The sequence below is a fragment of the Hylaeus anthracinus genome, unplaced genomic scaffold (assembly GCF_026225885.1).
Source record: "Hylaeus anthracinus isolate JK02 unplaced genomic scaffold, UHH_iyHylAnth1.0_haploid 0, whole genome shotgun sequence".
Taxonomy (NCBI): domain Eukaryota; kingdom Metazoa; phylum Arthropoda; class Insecta; order Hymenoptera; family Colletidae; genus Hylaeus; species Hylaeus anthracinus.
This window is the reverse complement of record NW_026533254.1, coordinates 21,574,967-21,597,807: the sequence shown is the minus strand read 5'-3', so window position 1 is coordinate 21,597,807 and position 22,841 is coordinate 21,574,967. Positions and strand designations below refer to the sequence as shown.

Here is a 22,841-nt window from a genome sequence, read left to right as displayed (position 1 = left end):
AGTCAAATTATAAGCAGATGCTAGCCTCTGTAAACCTTAGACTGAGAATTGACCTGGTCAAGTAATCCTAAGTGGAACATTCCCGAAGAATGTTCCAGATGAGCCCTCAAATAAATACCCAGCAATGCGGGTAACTCGAACGACCAGCCCGGAGCCCTATCCCGCCACGAAACTCCGCCGATCCTCTTCCGACGGGACAAAATAATTACACACAAGGGAAGAGCAAGACGGATTAATCGAAATTTAATGGCCGCAGGCTGCCGGTCCGAGTGAGCCAGTCACGGTCATTGGCTGGCCGGTTCGTTTGCTAATTAAATTCGATAAAATCAGAAGGATGACGCGTAGTTTGATCGCGAAACGATCCTCGATGATCAGCGACAGACGGCTTGGGACGAGGGTTGCAAGAGACAACCTCGCGACAGTGAACAGCTTGCTCGGTCGTTCTGGAATTGTTATGATACGACCAGTTACCCGTTGTTGAGGCAAATGTCTCTCTGGAGCCGTGAGTCTTCTTTCCAGGAGAATCCATTTATCCTGGGGATGGAGCTAAAAAATGTTCAGGCGAAGTAAATTGGTTCAAGTAAGTAGCGTAACCTGGTAAGACAGGGTCAGTTTTTTTTTTTTACTGGGGCCTGGTAGAAGAGGAATAGTCACCTGTCCTAGACTTAGAGATGTAAATAGAGTTCACAAGAGGGATCTTTGATTAAACTTGAGTTCAATTGACCCACGAACTGGCTGAGATAACTCTCAACTATGATGTAGCTCGCTTAGGTAGCTCAGGATTCAGAACCATCTCTTCTATCCTAAACAGAGAACGCGACCACTCTTCATGGCTTGCATTCGTAGCCCTAGATCTAAGGATTTAATCAACACTCACACCTAATAGATCTGCAACCCGACCCCCAGAGTTTTAAATAAACTCCTCCAAAGACAACCCCTATCTATCCTTCGCCAGAGTCCAAGGCCTATCCTCCTTAGACGCTCAGACAAATGGAATAAGAACGATTGATGACAGAAGTCAGCCGAGTGGCTCGCAAGTCGGAACGACTATTGCGACCCCGAGCCCTGAGCGCTTACGCGTTCATGACTCCCATGACTTGCGTTCGTGGCTGGCGATCCTTGAGAGCCGGGATTCCCCGCCGGCGCGGAGCAGTTTTTTCGTCTGTTTGCGGAACGACAAGCACAAACGCCGGACCATCAACGCGTTCATGAAGCCGCCGGAGCACGGAACATGGAAACTCGGGGACCGGTACAAATGGCCGAGATAATGTATTCCCACCTTCCGTATTTTGTCAGGCTCGTTTGCGGCCCGGGACGTTTCGGTTAGCTGAAAAATTATGGCGATCCATTCTAGTTAGACGCGCCGGTAAAACCGCGTGCAGGGGGACGCTGTTTCCTTGGATTCCCGCAGGCTGCCGGCCATCAATGATCCACGGCACCATGACTCCCCTCGGTTGCGCGGTTCTAAATGATTTTACGCGGAAAGAGCTCTTGTTGCTTCGTTACCTGGACCCAATCTCCGAAGGGAAAATTGAACGCGTCGAAAAAGTTCTGATATGGGCATCAATATTATCAGGACTCCTTAGGAGGGTGGACTTGGGTGACTCCATTAATCAAAAAGCTTGAAAGTAGGATTTTATGATATGTAACTCTGGGAAGAAAATTTTTTCGAAATGGCAGGATGTATAATGGATCTCGAGGTCTTTTTTGGGGTCGTCAATGTTTTTTCACCGGGTTACTTGTATTTCGAATATGTAGCTCATTCCATTTTTTTAGACATGGATACAAATTAAACAAGCTTTACAAGTACGTACATACATATAAAGTATGCTTAATACGTGTGCAATTGACGATTGTCTTTGTTTATTCCAATTAGTTCCGTACCATGATAAAGACGTACAAATACGTATCAGTCTGATGAATCCCCGAAGGAACATCTTCGTCCATCGAATCCTCGAGACAAATGGCGGCCCTCTGAAAGGAAGACACGAAGAGGAGCCGCGAAAGGCGATCCATTTCGCGCAGAAGTTCGACAGCCGAAAGACGAGTGGAACCGCAAGCGGAACGGAATGCGAGTGCCCCGAACAAGCAAAGTACATTACCCTGGCTCAATTGAACCGCCACGACTGACGAATCGGCGAGTGTTTGTCCAGTTTGTCGAGTGTCGGCGCGTTGCTTCCGAATGGACCACTTCAGAGAATGTTATTGCCTCGCGCGACCATCGCAAATTCACTTTCCCAGGCGTCTTCTCTCGGATGGTAACCTCGACTCTCGAATGTACAACTCTAGGTATTATTGAGGAAGAAAATCGGCTATTATAGGCCGAGATACAGTTCTAGGTTAGTTCTAGGTCTGATATTTAGGGGAATTCCCTCAGGATAGACCTCATCGGTCCACAAAACTATCCTAAGAGGTATCTTGATGCGACAGGAACATGGACTACGTTCCTTTATCCTTGCAAGAATAATTGCATCTCAAGAAAATGACCAAATTCAACGCCACTCAACAACATGATGACCTTCACCATCTATATGTGGTCAAATGTCTACCCAGTAGCTCCCCTACCACCATGCCTAACCGCTCATCACTGGGAATCCGCGTATATGGAATGATCCAGTAAAGGGCGCGGTGGTTCCCCGTCAAGGACCGTATCAAGGCTAATGGCGGCGCAGATTAATCCTGGCGAGTTTGATGCCGTTGGCTCGCTAACGATGCCCAGCCCGTTTCACCCCGGTGCGGGCCGAAAAATTTAATTCGGTTATGAAACTCATTAGGTAATGTAGCAAAACCTACGTGAGGAGCCGGCGCCCGGTGATAAATGACGATGTCGTGTCGCGGGGCAGTATACTCGCCGGCCGACAGCTGGGCCCTCCGCTATAGGGACACCATACCGGCCGCTTAGATAGAGCCCTACAACGGAATGCATTAATACAATTCGCCCTTTCTATCTACAGCTGTGCGCACTAATTATAATGTGATTTGCCTCTCGAGCGGTCGCGTCGCATTCGAGAACGACGCGCGACCCCGCCCTCCTTCCGAATTTCGTCTTCATCGCGGCACGCTGTCTGTGGTCTTTGATCGCGATCGTCGCATGGACTTTAATGGGAGCAGGCAGGGATACCTGGTTTATAGTTTAGGCGCAAGATAGACATCAGTTTCGTTAATTTGCGTGCCGACTACGTGGACGTACTCTGGACGCAGCAACGATCGCGTTTGCTATCTTGAAAGTTGCCGCATCGCGGTGTCCCGTGCAACTGAGTTTAGGCTCCCAGACAGGTGAAAGTAGAGGGAAGACGTGAGTAAGTGGCTTCGAACGCTCGGTACGAACATGCCTCGGTACGGACACCACTGTTGGTCATGCCTTTTCTTGGTTTGGACGAACTTCATCCGATTATATCTCTTGGTTACTGTAGTCCTCTGTTAATAAAGTAGAATCTCATTTATTTGAACAAGTCCGGGGAGAAGGCAGTTCTGATATCCGAATAGTTTAGATAATAGAGGTTAGCTTCCCTTCGTGGACCTCCAGGTACCCTCCGCTAGAGGGTACTGAGCTCAACTATAGGGAGCTAGAGGGTACTGGGCTCAGCTGCGAGTTCGTATATTCGAGACTGAGCATGATTTCGTTCGCATAAAAGAGGTTCTGCTGTATTACTTAAGCACCTGTAAGGAAAGCTGTTAGGTTAATTCTATAAACGCTCATGCAGGACTACTGTTTACTCGCCAAGTCGAGTACTGCCTCCACAACCGAACGATCCACTTAAGACGCTGTATCTCGGCGGTTCCATCGCTCCCCTTTCCCCTTTCTCGGCGCAATCAGCCTTTTAGAAAGCAATTCGTGTCGCGTCGCCTCATTACCATGAAGCCTGCCACGTGAATTTAGATCCGCCGCGTTCTGAAATATTTTTAAAAAAACATCCCGACACCGCGTTATTTATCGCGATTATGTGTCGCGGGGCGCGCTCGCGAGTTGCCCGGCCGGCCTACTTCGGGCGCACATTTATCACCGTAGCTTCTAAAACCTGATTGCCGCGTCTCGGAAAAAAAGTGTCCCGCCACCGAGCGATCCACGTTTAGCGCAGGAGCTTTTAAAGACGTAGGATCCCATCAGCGAAGCCTGGGAGATGCGACCATACTCGAAAGAAATGCGCGTCGTAGGCCACGCGATAGCCGATGATGGCGACGATGATGATAGACGGCTGCGTTAGTGTGCGCCGCGTTTCCGGCCCGAGATTGCAGCTGAAATCACCTTGACACGAGTCCCTCGGCATTAAGAACTGCTTTCCTGGGATTCCGTGTTCGTGTGTCCTCCACTGCGAGAGTTCTTTTCATACGAAATTCCTTGATATTCGTATATTCGAAAATTCTATAATTGTGTCATAAACGTTACATCACATTTATTCTTCTGTCAAAAACAAACAACCTTCATCGTCGTTCTCTCGTAAGCGAAGCTTCCGATCGGAAAAAGTCACTCCACATTTGTAACTACCTTTCTTACGAACAATCGCCTGGTAACAGGACGCATCGCGATTTCGATAGATTCCGAAGACCCGACGCTTTCAACGAGATTAATTAACGAATGGGGGCGTCAACTCCTCTCGAAACGCGACGCACGATAAAACACAAGCAGCGGCGAGCGTAATGCAATTTGCGCTCCGCGAATAATTCGCCGTTAGCTAGGTAATTAATGATAGATACAAATTGGCACGTTAGTCGCGTTTATGACACATGCGCATGCCGTGCCGCGCGCGCATTTCCTCCCGCGACGTGTAATCATTCGTAATTGCGGTTGGTACATAGTTCTGTTCCCGGCTGTCCGCGGCATTACGACGGCGAATGTCAATCTAGTGTGTCATCAGACAAAACTTTTGTCCGTAAACGAGCGGTTCGGTGTTCAAACGCACGGAAAACTATGCTATCCGATCCGGCGCGTTTTAATCGCCCTCGCTTGAAAAACAATGGGCACCCAGCTCCAACGGTTTTCGCACAGTTGCGTCGTCACGAAACGATTCATCATTCGTGATGACTGGGTTCGATGAAAAATACCAGGACACTTCGCTGTCAATTTCACAGTACTCGAACGGGGAACAGTCACGTGGTTTAGATTGGGTCTAGGTTAGGTTGACTTTCACAGTCATCCCTAAGTGGAAAGGTACTTGAAAACGATCAGTTCTGATTAGGTCTGGGTTAGGTCTGACGGTAAATTCCTACACCATTGACATCTTGGTAAGTTTTCACGACCTATAGGATTGTACTGTTCTCTGATCTTTGGCATCAAAGAGTTTATCTAGCCCGAAGGCAGTCAAAAGGGTGTGTCGCGAAACACCTCAAAGTTCCACAAGCAAGTCCACTTAGAAGTCAGAGTCCTTCTAACCAGCAAACTGGTTCGAAAGCCTCACCCCTCTTCGAGGAAGAGGACAGGGGGTGAGAGGGATGAAAGGGCAGCGAGGTTCGATCGTCGCCGCGACACCGAGCCCCGAAACGAAATATAAATTTCCACAAACGTATGCTTTATTAGAGTTCCTGTCTAAGGATAACAGTCTAGCAGGCAGAGGGTCTGTTTCGTTGCGTAATGAGAGATTTTATCGCGGTTACAGGGATAGGGCGGGGCAACCGCACTCATGCATTATCACCCCACTTCTGTCTGACGGATTACTTTATACGGTCAGCGTACATGCATATACATACAGACCCGGGTCGTGGTTGTGTATCTCGGCGTCGAGCACTAAAGAGCGCTTGCGAAACTACTCTCTTCCTCGCTGCTCGTCGCCTCGATAAAAACTGTCGGCGTCTGGGGCTCTGGTCGCGATATCAGATCGGCTGCGGGAATACGCGGCCACGATTTCTCCGAGTTGCGCGCCGATTTGTCGTTCACGGGTCAGGGTAAGTGACAAACGCGACGCTAGCCAGAGACAAATCGTTAAGAAAATTGCACAAGTGGTAGAAGAAGGCTCGTAAAATCAGTGCTGGTGTCCTAGGGTTTCTCCAGTTCGAAGCTACCATAACGTAGCTTGTTAGGTTCGAATAGTTTTATATTTGTTAGGCTAGAAGTTACTTTACCCTTTAATAGTAATGTTAAAGACGTTTCCTTTAGTTTTTCACTCCTCGTTATTTTTTACTCGTCGAGTTTAAAGCAATAGTAGATGATTAATTCGGGCTAGTGGCGCCACAGGTAGAACTAGTAGTGCGTTAGTTAGCGTAAGGTCCCCGCGTGGCGCTCAAGAACTCCGAGGACTTCGTGTACATAATCTCCAAGATTCAAAAACCACTGAGATTTCATCGAGAATGGACAGTCGAAGCTTCAGTCGACTATAATCTCAGTGTCAGAGAATTTTCCAAGTTCCCTCTTGGGTTATACTCCACTATTTGAATTTAACATAACACCATTTCGCGGACATTAAAACAGCATCAACGTTTCGTATATCGTCGCCGAGGATCTTCCCAAGCCCTCGCGGAGCCTCCATTTTGGGCATTTAGCGTTAAAAAGAGCGCAACGAATAAACGTCCATCAATTACGGTGAATCTACGAACATTAAATTCAGAGGGAAGCCCGCGTGATCGATCACCCGGCCGCTTTTTTCGATCCTCGGCCGACTTCGCGTCGCTTCGTCGGGGCGACACAAGGGTCTAATCGCACGCCAACGAGGAGAACAGTCGGTTCACCCCGAGATTCCTGCCGAGTCAAACGAATATGAAAGATTAAGCACCAGGCACGCGCACTAATATACTTGTTCCTTGGCCGAGCCGATTGTGTCGCGGAAACGAATGGCTTCCACGATAAGCGAGACGAAGTGCTTTTCGTCAGGTCAGTCTGCGGCATTTTTCGATCCTGGCCGCGGCCTTTCTGAAAAACCGACGATCCGCGCCCCTGGAACCTTATCCTGGCTAATTATCGCCGTACTCTTCCTCCCCACGCGAACCAATTACCTGCGCCGGTGTTCTCTGTGACGTGACCTCTCGCTGCCGTTCCTTTGCCATACTCTGTGGGTATTATTTATCTTCGATGCGAATCTGCGCCTCTCGCGGACTTTTTAATTGATGGCTGGAAAGTCCTTGATCCGTTTGGCATGGAGGGTTGTCGCGCTAGGTGACCGTTGATTCTATGACTTTCGAGATTAGGCTCTGGATCAGTGTTTCTCAACACTGGGATTTCAAAGGAAAGATTTTCTGATTTGAAAAGAATTGATTTCCGAACTCTCCTTAAGAACTAAGGATTCGAAACACACCAAAATTGTTTATAATCTAAGCAGCTCAAACTGAGCGTTCTGTGTCTACGCGCAAACCATTTTTAGTAAATTTGTAAAGCGACAGGCGAAAATTAAAAATCGACTCACCGCGCCCAGCGTCCAGGTCACGTGGATCGAAACAATCAAGCGTCGGCACGCGTATCGTTCCGCTGATCGCTGGGGACACATCCTAATTGGGATCGCATCCGACAAGGACGATTCCATTAATCATTGATCGATTATACGCTCAAGGAGATAATCACTTACTTAACCATTCACTTAGCCCGCCCCGGACCAGTCAGACTGCGTAAAACGCAAGTCATCCCCAAGAGGGAACCCTGGCGAAGGGTGTCTGACGGAGTCATTATTTGGACTCCGAGGACGCCTAAGTACGAGTGGCCTTCGAACGAGGTAATTAAACGCAGGCGCAATTTCCTTCAAAATAATTAACAATATTTGATTGACAGGGGATGTAGTTCAAGTTCATATTCACTAGTCTTTGTTTTAATGATTTTTTAAATCTATATATCGCACCCCATAAATACCTTGCAAATATAGACAACAAAATTTCAGCAAAATTTGAACTCTCAATTTCAACATTAAAGGGAGGTTTGTACGAGGTTTAGAGATAGCAAGGGTTAATTAGTTGGTCTAGATTCCATCTACAGCTCGCAGCCTACGCTGCTTTTGAAGACAGCGAATCGTTAACTGAAGCGCAAGTCTCAGACGCCAATTTATGCATTGTTACACGTATACTCACGCGGAGAGGGCGTTCGCCATTGCTCTCGTTCGCGCATTCCTATTGGCCTCTGCCCTCTTTTCATACCGTCGCTTCCGGTCTGTCCCTCGGCCCTCCTCGCAAGCTGACCTTGCTGGAGGAAACGCAATTATTATTGCCGATCTCACGGGCGCATCGCGATAGCTCAACGGTGGCCACGGTGCTACGAATCGAGCAACGATCTGTATCTGCGGGCGGTTTTGCTTCTTTTTGTTCCTTGTTTACGAGGGAATCGCGTCTCTCGTGTTCTCCATTGTACCTAGCTCGGCCAACCCTGGAAATTGTCGGAGATTGCGGTAGAATTCCATGAAAATCCACGTGATGCAGAAAAACGTCCTACGTCCGGAAATAAAAGGCAGCCTTCCATTAGCAACGAAGCACTTTCCATTAAAAAAAATTAATTTCTTTGTTAAATCGCTCTCGCAATTATTTAACCCATGTGATTTGCTCCTTGTATGATTTGAATTTTTGTAGAAACTTGTTTACTATTTTAGAAAACCCTCTTTAAGTGTATCACTCGTGTCAAAAGGATCGCACCACAAAATTTGACCAAAGAACTAGAGTCAACAGGGTGTTAAGCAAACCCTTTTATAAGCACTGGGTCCACTCGTCGCGTCCTCCCCAAATCGTTGTTAGGCACTTGGCCCCTTGACCAGATAGACAACGATCGCCCGGAAGCAAGAAGTCATCGATTGGGGAAGCATTAGCCACGGTCGTTAGTCGCTGGCGATGGGGGCCCGTCGAAGGGTATTGGAAATCGAATTGTCGTGACGGTAAATAAAGCACATGCAGCCCGGAGGTTCGCATCCTGCGGTACGCCGTTATCCCGACGGTCATCCTAATGGGATCCTGTCCCAGAGGGTCGCGTGGCAGAACGCGGCCGCTTCACGACATTGCGTGCGACTATTTACGAGTGAACAACCTCCGTCTTGCTCATCCTTCCTGCACGCGTCGTCGGGCCTCGTTTCTTCTCTGAAACGCTCCACGCTGGGGCTTCGAATCGACCGGCGATCTTCCTTCCTGCTCGATGCAACCTGTTACCACACTTTGCGCCATCCCTTCGACATGGGAATGTCTGGCTCTTGCGAATATCTTCAGGCGGAATGACTGGCGAAAGCCTGGGGTCTATTTAGAGGTGTAGAGTCCGGAATCTCCAGGATTGGAAATTCCAGATTCTACATCTACAGGCTTGGGGCATTGCTGGGTGGAGGAAGTTTGATAAAAGTGGATTGTGAAAGTCTGATGACGTCTTTGACAATAGGACTAGCCAGATTTAACGAACACTCGTGGAAGGAATAACCATTGTAAGGGTAGAGTCTAGATGAAAGTGTCGAGTCTGAAGACTCTGTCCTCAGAGCTCTGACCTTGGGCAAATATCCGCGACTGAGCGAATCGTCTGGGCAAAATGGAGTCAGAAGTGTGTTCAAGTCGGCTTTAAAGCGGCTTAATAGATCCTCTTAGGGACACGAAGGAGGATAACCGCGCACCAGTGATGACTCCGCCGATGAAAACTGGCCCCGAAGGGTCGCGTGGCGCACGCGTGCTTGACAGAGAGTATTGCGTGCAGGTTTTTATGACCGGCCGTCGGCGAAGTCGCACATCTTTCATGCACGCATCGATGCCCTTCGACGCTAAATGCTCCTCGAGAGGTTGTTCACTTTCGAAACGCATCGTCGGCTCCTTCCATCGCCTCAGCTCGAAACTCGCAGGTGGTCTTGTTCTTATTCGTGCCGGGTCTCCGCCACTCGGTGATACCGTGCTTTCACTTCACCTCGGTCTGAAACTCCTGAAATATCGTATTTTATCCGGCCGCGATCGGTTTCTTCGTGTAAATGATACGAAAATCGTGTAAAGCCCGGACACCGATGCCGCGCGATGGGATGCGTTTCACTTGGATGTGTGAGAGTGTTATGCGCACTTGATCTTGAGGTGGATGACTCGGAAAACTGAACCTGTCATTCACGCGAAACAGGGTCGATCCGAACTTCATTAATTTTCATCTGACGCACGCTCGACTTAAATACAACCTGATGGAACAGCTTGGATCAAACGTAACCCACGATGACATTTTCAATAATGGACTTGCTTCAGAAACTAACGCTTAATAGTCACGACATCGGACTCCCTATTTTGAACTTGAAGGTGTCGTGGTGAGTGTAGGCTTCAATTTAACAAAGAAGCCCGTGCCACGTTAAGAGGAAGCATCGAGGACGTTGAAAATTTTTATCTCAAAGACATCCAAGTGTCCGTTTTTTTCGGGACTCATCCTGTATACACTTCCAAGCGCCATTGGCATTAAGCACGTTCTTAAACAGCCTTCGTTATCCAGCTGAATCGATAACAAATAAACGAAAAATAAATTTAAATTCCGTACTTCAACGCGCTCCTCGTTATCACCTCAAATCGTATTCTTCCGCATGAGAGAAACGGAATGTTTTCACCGTCGAAGCGTTGTCTTTATCGCAGCACACGTAATCCAATCATCGAATCGAATCCTCGAGGGGAAAAAGAGGAGTCGTTTGAAAGGCGAAAGTATCAAACGACGGAAGGAGATTAATGGAGAACGTTCGAGGAGATCCGGCAATACGTGACAGGATGTGAGCGACACTTCCTCTTAAGCCCTACAATAATCCGTCGATCTGGTGCCGTTACACCTGCCTTTCCTCTGCTTAATATGCGCGACATAATTGCAAGATGTACGGGACCAAATCGGTCTATTTAATAATAATAATAACGGCTGGTTCCATCCACCGCGAGAAGCTATTAAGAAGTGCTTAAGGAGATCTATATCTCGATCCAGTGTCTCTCTACGCTAGAGAGGAAGGAATGTGCCTGATTTGAAATCAGATTTAGTAATCAGGATTTTTCTAGAGCCTAGATTCCAGAGTCTGGCCTCTCTAATATAGAATTTATATTCTAAACGTAAACTGGCGAAAATACTCTTAAATGTAAAATCAGTCTTTTTCTGATATATATTCCCTATAAGCTATAATTTAATTGCACGTAATACCATCACTCTAGAGTTTAGACACTAAACTCGTATCTAAATCGTGGGCACAGCAGCCGACACCGACCTCGCTATTAATATTAACTCGTCCAACTGATGTTTACTTTTCATTTGCAGTGGTGATGCACAAAGAGAAGGAGGAAAACTCGCACCACGACTCGCACTACAGAGCGAGGGAATTAGCCGCGTTCGCTGCGTACGACCATCATCATCTAGACGGCGAAATGTTCCTGCAGGTGAGTGACTAAGAGATTGCCAATCATCGAGTTTCTTCTGAAACGCAGAATCGAGACCGAGGTGGCTGCGCGCACTGTGTTTAAGAGCGTGCAAGAAAATTCGAAAATTACCAGGCGGCAGATAGGTTTTTAATGCGTGGCGCGAGCTTACCATTACCTCGTTATCAACGTCTCATACATCATTTAAGGTCTGCAATACAGTTGTTCGAGCAATGGTCAGTTACACATCACGCTCTTGAGGGGTGGGGGTGGGGGGGGGGGGGGAAGAAAAACAGAATTAGAACGCGTTTTTATCAGCGTCTGTTCACTTACCGATGTACGCTCGACCATGTTCCGTGATGGATCGATGCACATACGAGTGGGTGGTTGGAGAGACGGGAGATGAATTAACAGTGAAAAGGGAAACGACGTTCCGCTAAATGACGATTTGGGATAGGGGAGAATTTGAATTAGGAATCGATAAAATACAATTATCTGAAATGGTACAATTAATATTCTCCTGAATCTGAGATTGAAACCTAATAGGGAGCATCCAGCTTGAATCTAATTTATATATGGGAAGTTAGAGGAAACGTTCAACCAGTATGATAGAGTATTCCGTCGGTAATGCAATGGATTCCGTAAGGTTCGGTAATGTAGAACCTTAATTGATCGAAGGCTTTGCCGACGGAGTGCTCCACATTGCCAACAGGCCGATCTGTCTTATCGACAAAGTGTTCTACATTACCCAGTCACGAAGAAAGCCCATACTTGTCACCGAACAGACATCAGAGCAGCTCATCGGAAATAAAGGTTTCATATCGCAATTATCTTACACGTGCAATCAACCAAGCCTTCAAATCCTAAGAAACAACCCCTAGTCCCTTAACCCCAAGCTCAGTCAATCACCTGATCCTCCCGAAATCCAATTGGCGAGAGGCTGAGATCGAAAGGAGGCGAGAGCATCAAAGGAAACGAGGCGAAATTAAATCATCGCGAATGAGAGGAAAAGACAGGAAGAGCCGAAGGAGAGCGGGGAGAGATATCCGGCTGATGAACCGGCTATGAAACCGAGGCGTACGAGGTGTCTATTCCTCCAAAGTATGGAAGGGTATATACACGGATTAATGGCGGTGTATCATGCGAGGCTATTACGTTCCCTTTCCTGCGTTTTAGCTGCACACACTGGAGAACCAGTGCGAGGGTGAGACTGGTTAAGGGAGGGGAGGATTCCAAGCGTGGGGAGTGGGGGGCGATCGGGAGACAAGGTGGGGGTAAACGATACGCTCTCGCGTACGAAGCCGACGATTCCACGCGATCGAACGATTCCTGCCAGCATCTATAACCGCTGGTTATTAATTGCTCGCTCGTTAATTGCGTTACGTAGCTCGTGCCACGAGCTGATTCCTGGACGGGACGCTATGACGGCCCTGAAGGCGACGCGCGCCATTTCTGATTATGACTAGTGATCGTTGATAGCGTACTCGATGGAACTCCTTCGCAGCTTGCTCTTCGAATGTCTTTCTGAAGGATAATATAAGTTTGAAGTTTCTTATCTTTGTCATTGTTAGATGTTCCTCAAAAAGGTTGACTTGTTGACAATATAGAAGATTCAGTCGATGCGACAGGTGTGCTCTGTTGGTAATTTAGAACGATCTGTCGGTAAAGCTTTCGATCAATTAGGATTCTACATTACCGAGTCTTACAGAACGCACTATCTTTACGACATTACCGACAGAATACTCTATCTTACCACCAGGGTATCAGTTCTACTATTCCACTCATATATGTGTGTCAGATTCAAACTTGTATAATCCACTAAGGGCAGTGTCTCACGGAACGGGGACCACGAGTCGATCGGAAAGGAACACCAAATCAACTTTAATTCCTTCTGCAACTCGATCCTCCAATTAACCGGGAACCTTCCTCGCAGTTTGCTTAAATAATACCGGGAGTACAACGGAATAACAATAATGCATTTGACGAGACATTCGGGCCGAGAGGGTGAGGGGGGGGGGGGGAGGGAGAGGATGTCGCGCGAGCCCCGGGCACGAAACAAAATCCGATAAAAGTTTCGCCCAAGCAGTTTCAATAACTCCATGGGGGCCAGAAGTCGCGCAGGGGTAGCAGAAATTAACCGCTCGTATTTTCTATAATTCGCGGAGTTCCTTGAACCTGTCCTCCCGAGAAGACTTCCCTCGACCTCCTACGCCTGCCTTCCAACCACTCGCCTCACCCCATTCGATGCCTCTACCCCCCCCCCATCCCCATCCCCCGTCCCGCCGCGATGCCCACGTTTATACGGCGTTTTGCCGATCCTCATAAAGTTTACGAAGCCAGACAGTAAATCCGGTTTATGACAAGCCGACCGCCACCACCAGGCACTCTCGAAATTACGGCTGAGCGATCGAATTTTTATACCCCCCTAACCTTCCGCCCTCCTCACCCCCGATTAGAGTGTTTTGAGCGTGGCCGCACGAGAGATCGAAGGGACATCGTCTTAGCCACCTACGGAGTGTTTTTCTGGTCGGAGGATGCCGCTTTTAGGGGACTACTTTCTCCAGGCTATCATTGGGTTTGATAAACTCTCATTGATTTGGGTTTATGTTTAATATGCGGAGAAATGTTTACGTTGGATTTATGGTTTTAGGTTTATGATCGTATTCAGGGGATCAGTGCTACTTTTAAGATCGCTTGTAGCATACTTTAGGGAATGGAATGCGTACATGTACAGTCCACGCGCGGGAAGAGCACAATAGACTCCGCCCCTGTGACCTGTGGCGCCTCTTCATGGGCGGAGTCTACGAAGTTCTTCTCCAGACTATGTTTTGCTTTATATCTCAACAGTGGCTTATCAAAAAATTATGAAATTTCGTATGGCAACTTTTGTATATAAGACATTAATCCTGTCAAATTTTCGGACCAAACAAAATTAATTTAAATCAAATTCCTATTTCATGTAAAATCGAGAAAATTCAATACGCTCCAAAACTGATACTGACACAATTCAGCAACGTTGTCGACCATTTTAAAACAATTTCGATTCGTTGATTTTTTAGCACGGCGGTCCTTACGGAGGTGATTTAGTCGGCGCACCGTAAATTCCCGACACGGTGAAATTCGAGCATGGACACTTGGCAGCGAGGATTCCACATGGACGCGACAATACGAAATATCGTTGCATAATTTACGGAAACGAAACCCGGTCCCCCCGTGGTCGCTTTCGCCGGAATATTTAAGGCAATTTCGCAGATAGCGATCGCTGGCTCGCGGATAGCGTGCACGGAGATACTTTCCCAGCTTAATACTTACGATTTTCTTGACGTTACCGCGGATGCATTACTCCTGCGAAGGTTTCCTCGCGCGAGACGTTTACCTCGCGTTTTCCAACACCCCTGGACGCGTTCCTGCGGCCAGAAAATTGCATTCGTTTCGCCGACGGTGAAACTGTAAATCTGTCGGCGGGGTAACGCTGTACACCCAGTCTCGTTCTTCCTTTTCGTCTCACAGACTCCATCCGCCGAATCCGGTATTTCTCGTATCTCTGAGAATAATCTCGACGAACGATTGCTTATTAATGCGCGTAATTAAAGGATCACGCGATGATTTAATCGCTCTCCGGACCTTTCATCGGTTTTCCAACGCGACCGATCTCCGCTCTTCAACATCCACGTGACATTATTTTTTATTCATAGAAAGAGTGTCTTATTCGAGCCTTCGTGCGAAGAATAGAAAGTATCTTCGTTCGATACTTCGTCGACACAATTTTTCTGTACAAACGACGTCCACGCGCGGTTGGCGCCATGTTTCCAAGGGAACCGAGCACCCTGACGTTGATTCCATCGGGACCGCCATCCATCCTCGTTCGTTAACAATAATATTGGGCGACGGGTTTCTCGGGTTTCTCGTTTTTATCGTCGCGAACACGAGCGTATCAGCATTAATCAGCACGGGCCCCGTCCTGGAACAGGTTGAAATCGCTGAGATAAACCAATAAAACACACACCGTTCGTCCAACCTACGTTCCGCCGATGGAGGAGGCGCAGAGGGAGGGGTCGGAGGAGAGGGATTTTTCAATCGGCGAGAAGAACATACTTCGCCAATCCATTTCTGTCGTCTCTTGCAAATTATCACCCCGAGCAAACGCACGATACGCGCCCCCCGTCGCGAGAGCGCGCCTCTCAGCTTTCCTTTATGAAACTCGAACATACTTTTCTTGACACCGCGACCGGTGAATGATGCGCCACGGGAAAAAGGAACCCCCCCCCCTCTCGCCCCCCCCCCCCCCCAATTTTTCGATAACTTTGTTCTTTTTTTTTTCATCAGACCGTCTGATTAATGAAATCAATGAGTTTGCTTTGAAGCCAAAGGCAAGTCCTTGTGGTTAGTTTTTGATAGTGCACCGTGGGACCCGGAGAGGATGTTCCAGGACGGAATTTAGAGTAGACGAAGAGAACCGTTAATTGTAGATACTTTATTATAGGAATTATGTTCCTGATTAAGAGTAAGCTCGAGGGAATGACCTCTTAGGTAGTAGATAAAAAAAGTGGAACCATCTTTACCATCTTATTCCTAGTTGCTCTTTGACCCCATCCTCTCCTGCTAGCTTCCCGCTCGTCAAAAAGAAGAATCCTCCCGTCCCGTTCGAAGCTGATTCAACCCGAAACAGTTCGCACGATCTCCTATCGTTACGCTCATACCCTAGAAAGATCGACAACCCTACCTGCTCATTAACCGTCGATAGGATACCCGGGGCTAAACGCGGCGAGCGCCTCCAGGCGGTTCGCAACAACAGTGGCGCGGAATCGAAGGATTTTTCGCGGCGGTTTGGTACAAATCACGCCTCTCGGTGACGCATCGCCCGCGAAAGCAGCCATTTTGCTCTCATATTTTTTATTTAATAGCCAGCAGGCTATCGTGTATCGCATTAATACGCCAGCCACACCGCAGTAGCGGTAAAAGAGGGTCGTGGTCAGGAACAACCCCCCGCCACCGGTAACCCGTAATCATAACCGAGCTATTTTTCTTCCTGCTGCCTCTTACTATACTCCGCTATGCACTTATACGCCGCCGGTTCCAGCGAACTTCCAATTGCCGCCTACATCTCATGGATCCTTTGGACAATCTTATCGATCGCATTTCACCTTGGTCCCCTCATTAACAAACCTACTCAAAGTTTATTGCAGCACCTACTTACCATTTAAGATATGATTGCTCGATTAGATGCTCAAGACGTCATCCTTTGGTAACACGTTGTTAGTTTTCTTTTAATTATTAGAGATCTGGAGCGAAGGGGTAGATTGAGATGAGCAGAAGGGTGCATCTGATCGACAATATAGAGTAGAGCGTTCTGATAATGCTGCACTGATAATGCAGAGCACTCTATCGATAAAGCCCTTTGCAGAGATCTAGGAATCTATAGTGAAAATTGAAAATGATCGGAAATATTACGATTCTGGAAACAACTCTTGCTCAACAATCCTGAGGCAATAATTTGCCTCGTTTCAACAAATTCGAAACTTATTCCAAATCGTTAACGCGTTACATAAGAAATCAGTGGCGACGCTTTACGCAACAGACGCTTCCACGTCTAACTAAATAAATAAAATACATTCGTCCACCAGCGTTACGTGATCAGCAAGGTTAAATAATAAATTTGTGGCCGTTTGTAAATCAAGATACCTTATTTGCGACCTATGCAGGCAAGCGTAGTTCCCGTATACGTCGCTAGGCGGAGAACTCGTTCAGCTCTTTCTCGCAGCCATTATTGTACGCTCAAAGTATAAGAGGGCTGCTAGATTTTGGGTTAGTATCGCTTCTCGGCCTTATGGCTAAGATCAAAGTGTAGTATCTGTTCTTATCAGCTTAATATCTGATACACTCCCCATTGGGGAGTCAGAATATTAATCTGATTTTTGGAAATTGACGGAGCAGTTGGAGCTTGCTCCACCTCTGTCGTGAGTCGGCCTGGCATTGCAGTGCCGCTAGGATCGGCTCAATAATTCAATTACAAAAATAAAATTTCCAAGTAATTTTAGTACAATCTCTACTCTTCATCTTTGTAATATTTACAAAGAATTGAGGGTTCTTTTTGAGGTTTGAATATTCCTCGACGGTTCAACGACAGGAAATCAGCTAGGACGAAGTGGAGAGCAATCAGCCAGGAAGCAGAAGGGGCAGACATGCAAGCATCAGCAACAAGTATTAGCTTAAAGCGTGATGATCTGCTGTTCGAGTCGACGGTGGTGAACCGCTTGCGTGAAGCTTAAACGGTTCGACGACAGAGGTTCCTCCATTTTTTTTTAACCGAGAAAAAATTCCACGCAAAGACCACTCGCACACACCACAAAAATATGACACTTTTCCATAATTACATTTACACAGGTACAATTTTTGTTCCATGACAGGAACTACATTTAGGTTTTGAATATTTTTGAAAGTAAAAGCGTGCGCACATCGTGCGTCTTCGGCATCATCGGCATGAGTGGGGAGAAAGTCGTTCACGGTACAAAAGAGACGATGATATAATTATAATAATGATAATGATAGGTCCTTGTTACCTTACAGTCGTAAATGCTCGGTTGTATAAGTACTTGGAAACCTTCCCGTGTCCGTCGTCGGATACAGTATATCGTATCAAGATTAATCAAACAAGATACGGGGACAATCTGCACTCGCGATCGAAAAACCGTCGCACGAGATGAAGCAAGTGATTCGAGCGGCAGGTGTCAAAGCTCGACGAAGAAAGGAGTCGAACACCGAGCGGCAGCATGTCGGTTAAACGAACTTCTATTTCGGTACCGAGAGTGTTCTCGAGACGGTCACGAAAGGATCCTCGAAACGGTGTCCATTACAAATTCAAATGCGCCATCGATCATTTTATCTACGGCGAACTTACTACTGGTATGTCGATGACGGTGCGCCAAAAATAACAGAAACGGACACAGCAGGATTCAAATTTCGCGCCGAAACCTGAGGCCATGTTTCGTAGCTCGAAACCAACCGACAAATTAAACTGGGAGATCTTGTTTCTATAGTTAGTAATTTAATTAGCAATGCTTCGTCCGTAGAGTCCAGAGAAATGGAAATTAATTAATGTTAGTTACTCTCAAAAGTAATAACGCGAATGAATTAAATATTATAAATAGACTGCGGATGTTTATGTATTTATGACAAGTAAACAAGCATATATTAAATACGTATCGTACCGTTTAGATAATGAGACATACTTTCTTTTAAATCTCAATTATTTATTTGAACCTGTAAAAATATGAATCTGCATAAACATCCGCAGTCTAATTATAAGCGAGCATGGGCCTCCAGTACCTGGAGAACTTCCTGCATTTCAAATTCACTACTCGGACACTATTCACCAACAAATTACTATTTTACTGCATCGTATCACACGAAATTTTCGAGATTAAACTAAGGTCAGGAGTAAATAATTGCCCCCCGTTAATCGATTGCAGAAAAGGGGTAATTATTTATATCCCTGACCTTTCCTTCATCCTGCTACATATTATTTTATTTGCAGCCATTAAAACTTTAGATTTACATCGAGGAATATTTAAATAATTATTTCTAAATTGCCCCTAGTGGCTCGATGCGGACGTTGCGGGGGATTAAACGAGTAAATTCTAGTAAAAGCGAGGTTTGCCCTAAGCCGTGGTTTGAAATAACAGTTTCTGGTCGGTGATCGCGTTCCTTCATACCCGTAATGGCGGTTAAGACTGATAACCGGAAGTCGGGCGCAAGGGAAAACGAGGCGATCGGCAGAGTGTAGTGAGTCAGTGAGACACGGGCTGATTCAAAGGTAACTGTAGGTTAGGTGGGTGCATGGGATGGGATGATATGAGGTTAGGTTGGCGGTCGACGGGGCTCGCCTTGGTCTGGCACCGCTAGTCCTTCCCGTATTGATCGCGTGCTCCTTTCCTCCCTTAGATACCACCCACTTTTGCGCCTTACGTACAGCTTTCCTCTTACCTTGGCGTCGGCACTGCCGAGACACTGGCCATGGATCCTCGAATCAGTTCCTTTCGAATCATCGAATGACGTTCACCCTCCTCCGTGTCACAAAAAGCCAAGAGTTGAAAGCGACGGTTTCTATGCTCGTTCTCTTCTGACTTCAATTCCAAGGGAACTCTAAATATTATGTGTAAATTATTTAAAATAATTCTCTATATTCGTTTCTCTCTCAGGAATGATGGCCCAAAAATACATTTGAAAAAAAAAGCTCCTCAAACCATCTATGCAATTACTAAATAAACGATTTCGCAATCAAAACTCCACACGCCTGAAGTGTTAAAAAATGGTTACCTCTATCACCTTGAAGCGGTTGATAAATGTAATACTTAAAGAGGTGCAACTTGTAAAATGCAGAACGACTGTCTAGATTCATTCGGAGTTGCGTGTACCACTTCTTTCTCATAAAATGTGTAGAGTTAATGCGCGCACTTACACGTCGATCTACGCATAATAAGATGAAAGAGGATGTTAATTGCCGGCGTATAATGAATTATATGTTGAGTAAATTACTTGATAATTGCACTTAGCGGTTTTGATCGCGATCGCGCTGGAATAAAGGTCTCGTTCTATTTGTATTAATGTAATTCCGAACGCAACAGCAGAGAACCCGCGTCGATTGCCTTATTAATGCGCAAAGTCCAATGCATCGGGGTGGGCGAATTCATGAGACTTCGTAAGACTTAACGAGAACGAAACACAATTAATATTAACGTATATCTTGACATCTAATTTATTGCTACATGTCTCTCGATAGGAATCTGTAACACCTGTGATGTAGAGAAATTACGAAGAATACAAATAGGCATTTAATATTAAATAGGTGTATGAGGTCTCTCCCGTGTTGTCGGCGACGGGTGAAATTTTTTTTGAATTATAGATAACGTTCATTACCACCACGTGACAATTTAATCGTGATGTTTACTCGGAGAGAACGGGCCAATTTTTACTTGTCCATTGCGAGATGGTTCATTTATAACAATAGAATTTTCTCTTGAAAGGTGTCAAAAGATAGTTCCTGTGAAAGATCTAATCTTTGACATATTTATTAAATGACATCTAACAGAAAAATAATTGAATTTTCGCTATGAAACGTGTTTAACACAATGATCGTTAAGTTCAAATTTTGTTTGAAGGCTATTGAATATGAGATAATGTAACATTTCTCGTAGTATTTAATTCCTTAACCTCGGCAAATTCACGAATCCTATCCAGATTTATTTTCATCACTAGCTCGTCTGCTTAATTCATTTTTTAAATTTTAAATCCTTTCTATCTAAACATTTTTGTCACGCCTCCCTCTTCGAAAACACGGCCCCTCCCCCCCACATTGGAAAACGCTGGTTTAAAGTGTTAACGATGCGCATGAACGAGGTACAAATTAAATGGGAAAATTCTACGTAGGAAAGCTCAGGCATCGGTATCGAGAGCTGTAATTCCGATCCTAGTTATTTCTAGGATCTGCATACCGGCCGTGTCCGTGCCCGTGACTTCTAGTTGCATGAGCGAAGAAAATGGAAAGATTTCGTGCGTGAAGTATTATTGGCGACCCGCTAATACACGAGAGTCAAGGTGAGGATGAAGGGGTATTAGAAGTTCACGCTTGGACGGAACACGCGAGTACTCGCAACCGGCACGCGACTGATTTGCTGGTCAGCTCACGCGAGAAATAAAAATCCCTCCATTTTTCTTCACGTTCTGTTCTTCTCGTTTCATCTCGTGCTCCTCTTTCTGGATCACAAGCTCTCGCCATCTGGACCCCTTTTTTGATGAAGCGTATCAGGCCTCATTTGTTTTGACCAGTTCATTTCAAAGCTCATGTGTCACGGCATCTTTAGCGAAACTTCTTCAATTGTAAGATTTGCAATCTGTTTAAAAATGTTTCAGTTCTCGAGTACGTAATTTGGAAGCAATCTATTTGGAGCTTTCGATTCCATAGGACTTGATTTGAAAGCAACCCATTGAAAATGGCGCCAATCAATTATTCTTTCCATTTTTGGATTTCTTATCGATCCTCTATTTTACGTCGATGCTCCATTGCCATAGGAAGAATATTTCCCAACGATTCAACCCGTTTCGAAGTCCGAACTCAATTGGACCGATTACATAGAATCCCTAGGGGATGGCGCGCTTCACAGAAATGGCCATGTCGGCCATTTCGATGGGATGTAGTGGGGGCAGGAGGCGAGAAAATCCTATTACAGCTTATATTCGTGGTACAGGGGGGCTCGATTGAAGCTCGGGGGAATCTCACCCTCCGCACGGATCCGTATTGACGTGACCACCGAGAGGAACCCACCCTCCGGATTAACCAATCAAATCGCAGCATCCGTTGCGCATGCGATCGCTCCGATATCCATCCCCCAGGTCAATCGGTTATGGTGTATCGTGTCCCTGGCGCTCAAGGGATGGGTTTCCGAGCGACTCCATTTTCAGGGGATGGCTTTCGTTCAGTTGCGTAAAATTGGAGGGGTTGATGCGATGGATTGTGCTCTGCTTAAAAGCTTCGGATAGCGAGGGTCAATTAAAGCGCATATCATTCAGAAAAAACCGATTCTTAAGTATTTTGTTCGGGTGCATTCGAATTGGAAGTATCGAGTTCGAAAGAATTCAATTCAAAAGCTTTTGATTCGAAATAAACCAATTTGGAAGCGTTCAGTTCGAAAAAATTCAATTCTCAAACATCCGAATTGAACGTACTCAATTCCACGGAGCCAAATTTAAATGCGCTCGATTTAGAAATAATCCCAATTTGAAGTATTCAGAAGCTTCCGATTTTAAAACTTTCGACTCAGCAGCACGCGTTTCGCAACAATAATTCGCATTTCACTCCGCGGACGTTTCACGATCGACCAATTACCGCGTGAAACGTCTCGGTAAAGGGAAAATCATTCGAAGGTCGTCAGAGCCGAAGGATATCGGTGCTGAGGCGGATCTCTCTCCATATTTCAGAACAATAACGTCTGTCTAGCGTGCCAGGCACGGGCACCTACGGCAACGGCTCGAAATAAAACAAAACAATACACATTTAGCTCGAAACAAAGCAAGTAGTCTAGGCTTAAACGGCTCCCCGTGTCTGCGATATAGCTCGACCGTTTAAACTAGGACGGATATTTCGGGCTTCGATACGAACGTTCGAGTTTCCAGCTCGTTTTGGTATTCGAAAGCCTGATATATCGGAACGTCGATTAATGGGAAAACTTTCTGAAACGTTTTCAGGTAGCCGGGGAACACTCGTTTTCGAAAAGGAAACGAAAGTTCACTGGCAATTCTTTTTTAAAACGTCCTGAATAAAAAAGAAACAATCCAGATACAATATTCACTGGGTATGAATAATATACCAGAAAATAATTTGGTATGATTCATTGATGCCATTTAATTCGTCGTGTCGATATGAATTAAAAAGTTGTTTTCCATTTTTCAATTTAAGGCTTCGTTACCGAGATACAAGCAGTTAAAGTGAGCGCATGCGTACCATCCGATCAGCTGACAGGACTACAAAATGGCGCACAACTCCGTCAAACTTTAATCGCTCGTATCTCGGTAACGAAGCTTCCGATTGCAAAATGGTAAATGACTTTTCGATTCCACAGTAC

General features: G+C 46.1%; 1 protein-coding gene and 1 non-coding gene across 2 annotated transcripts in view; both read left to right on the top strand.

Annotated features, from left to right (window-relative positions):
• LOC128886277 (circadian locomoter output cycles protein kaput) overlaps window positions 1-22,841 on the top strand; it is a 129,769-nt gene that overhangs the window by 87,215 nt on the left and 19,713 nt on the right. The window contains exon 3 of the mRNA XM_054140990.1: window positions 11,126-11,244. Coding sequence (XP_053996965.1) covers window positions 11,126-11,244 — 119 coding nt within the window. The remainder of the gene's footprint in view (window positions 1-11,125; window positions 11,245-22,841) is intronic.
• LOC128896424 (U2 spliceosomal RNA) lies at window positions 17,035-17,227 on the top strand. Its single transcript, XR_008461986.1, has one exon. It is a non-coding gene; the product is annotated as a U2 spliceosomal RNA (small nuclear RNA).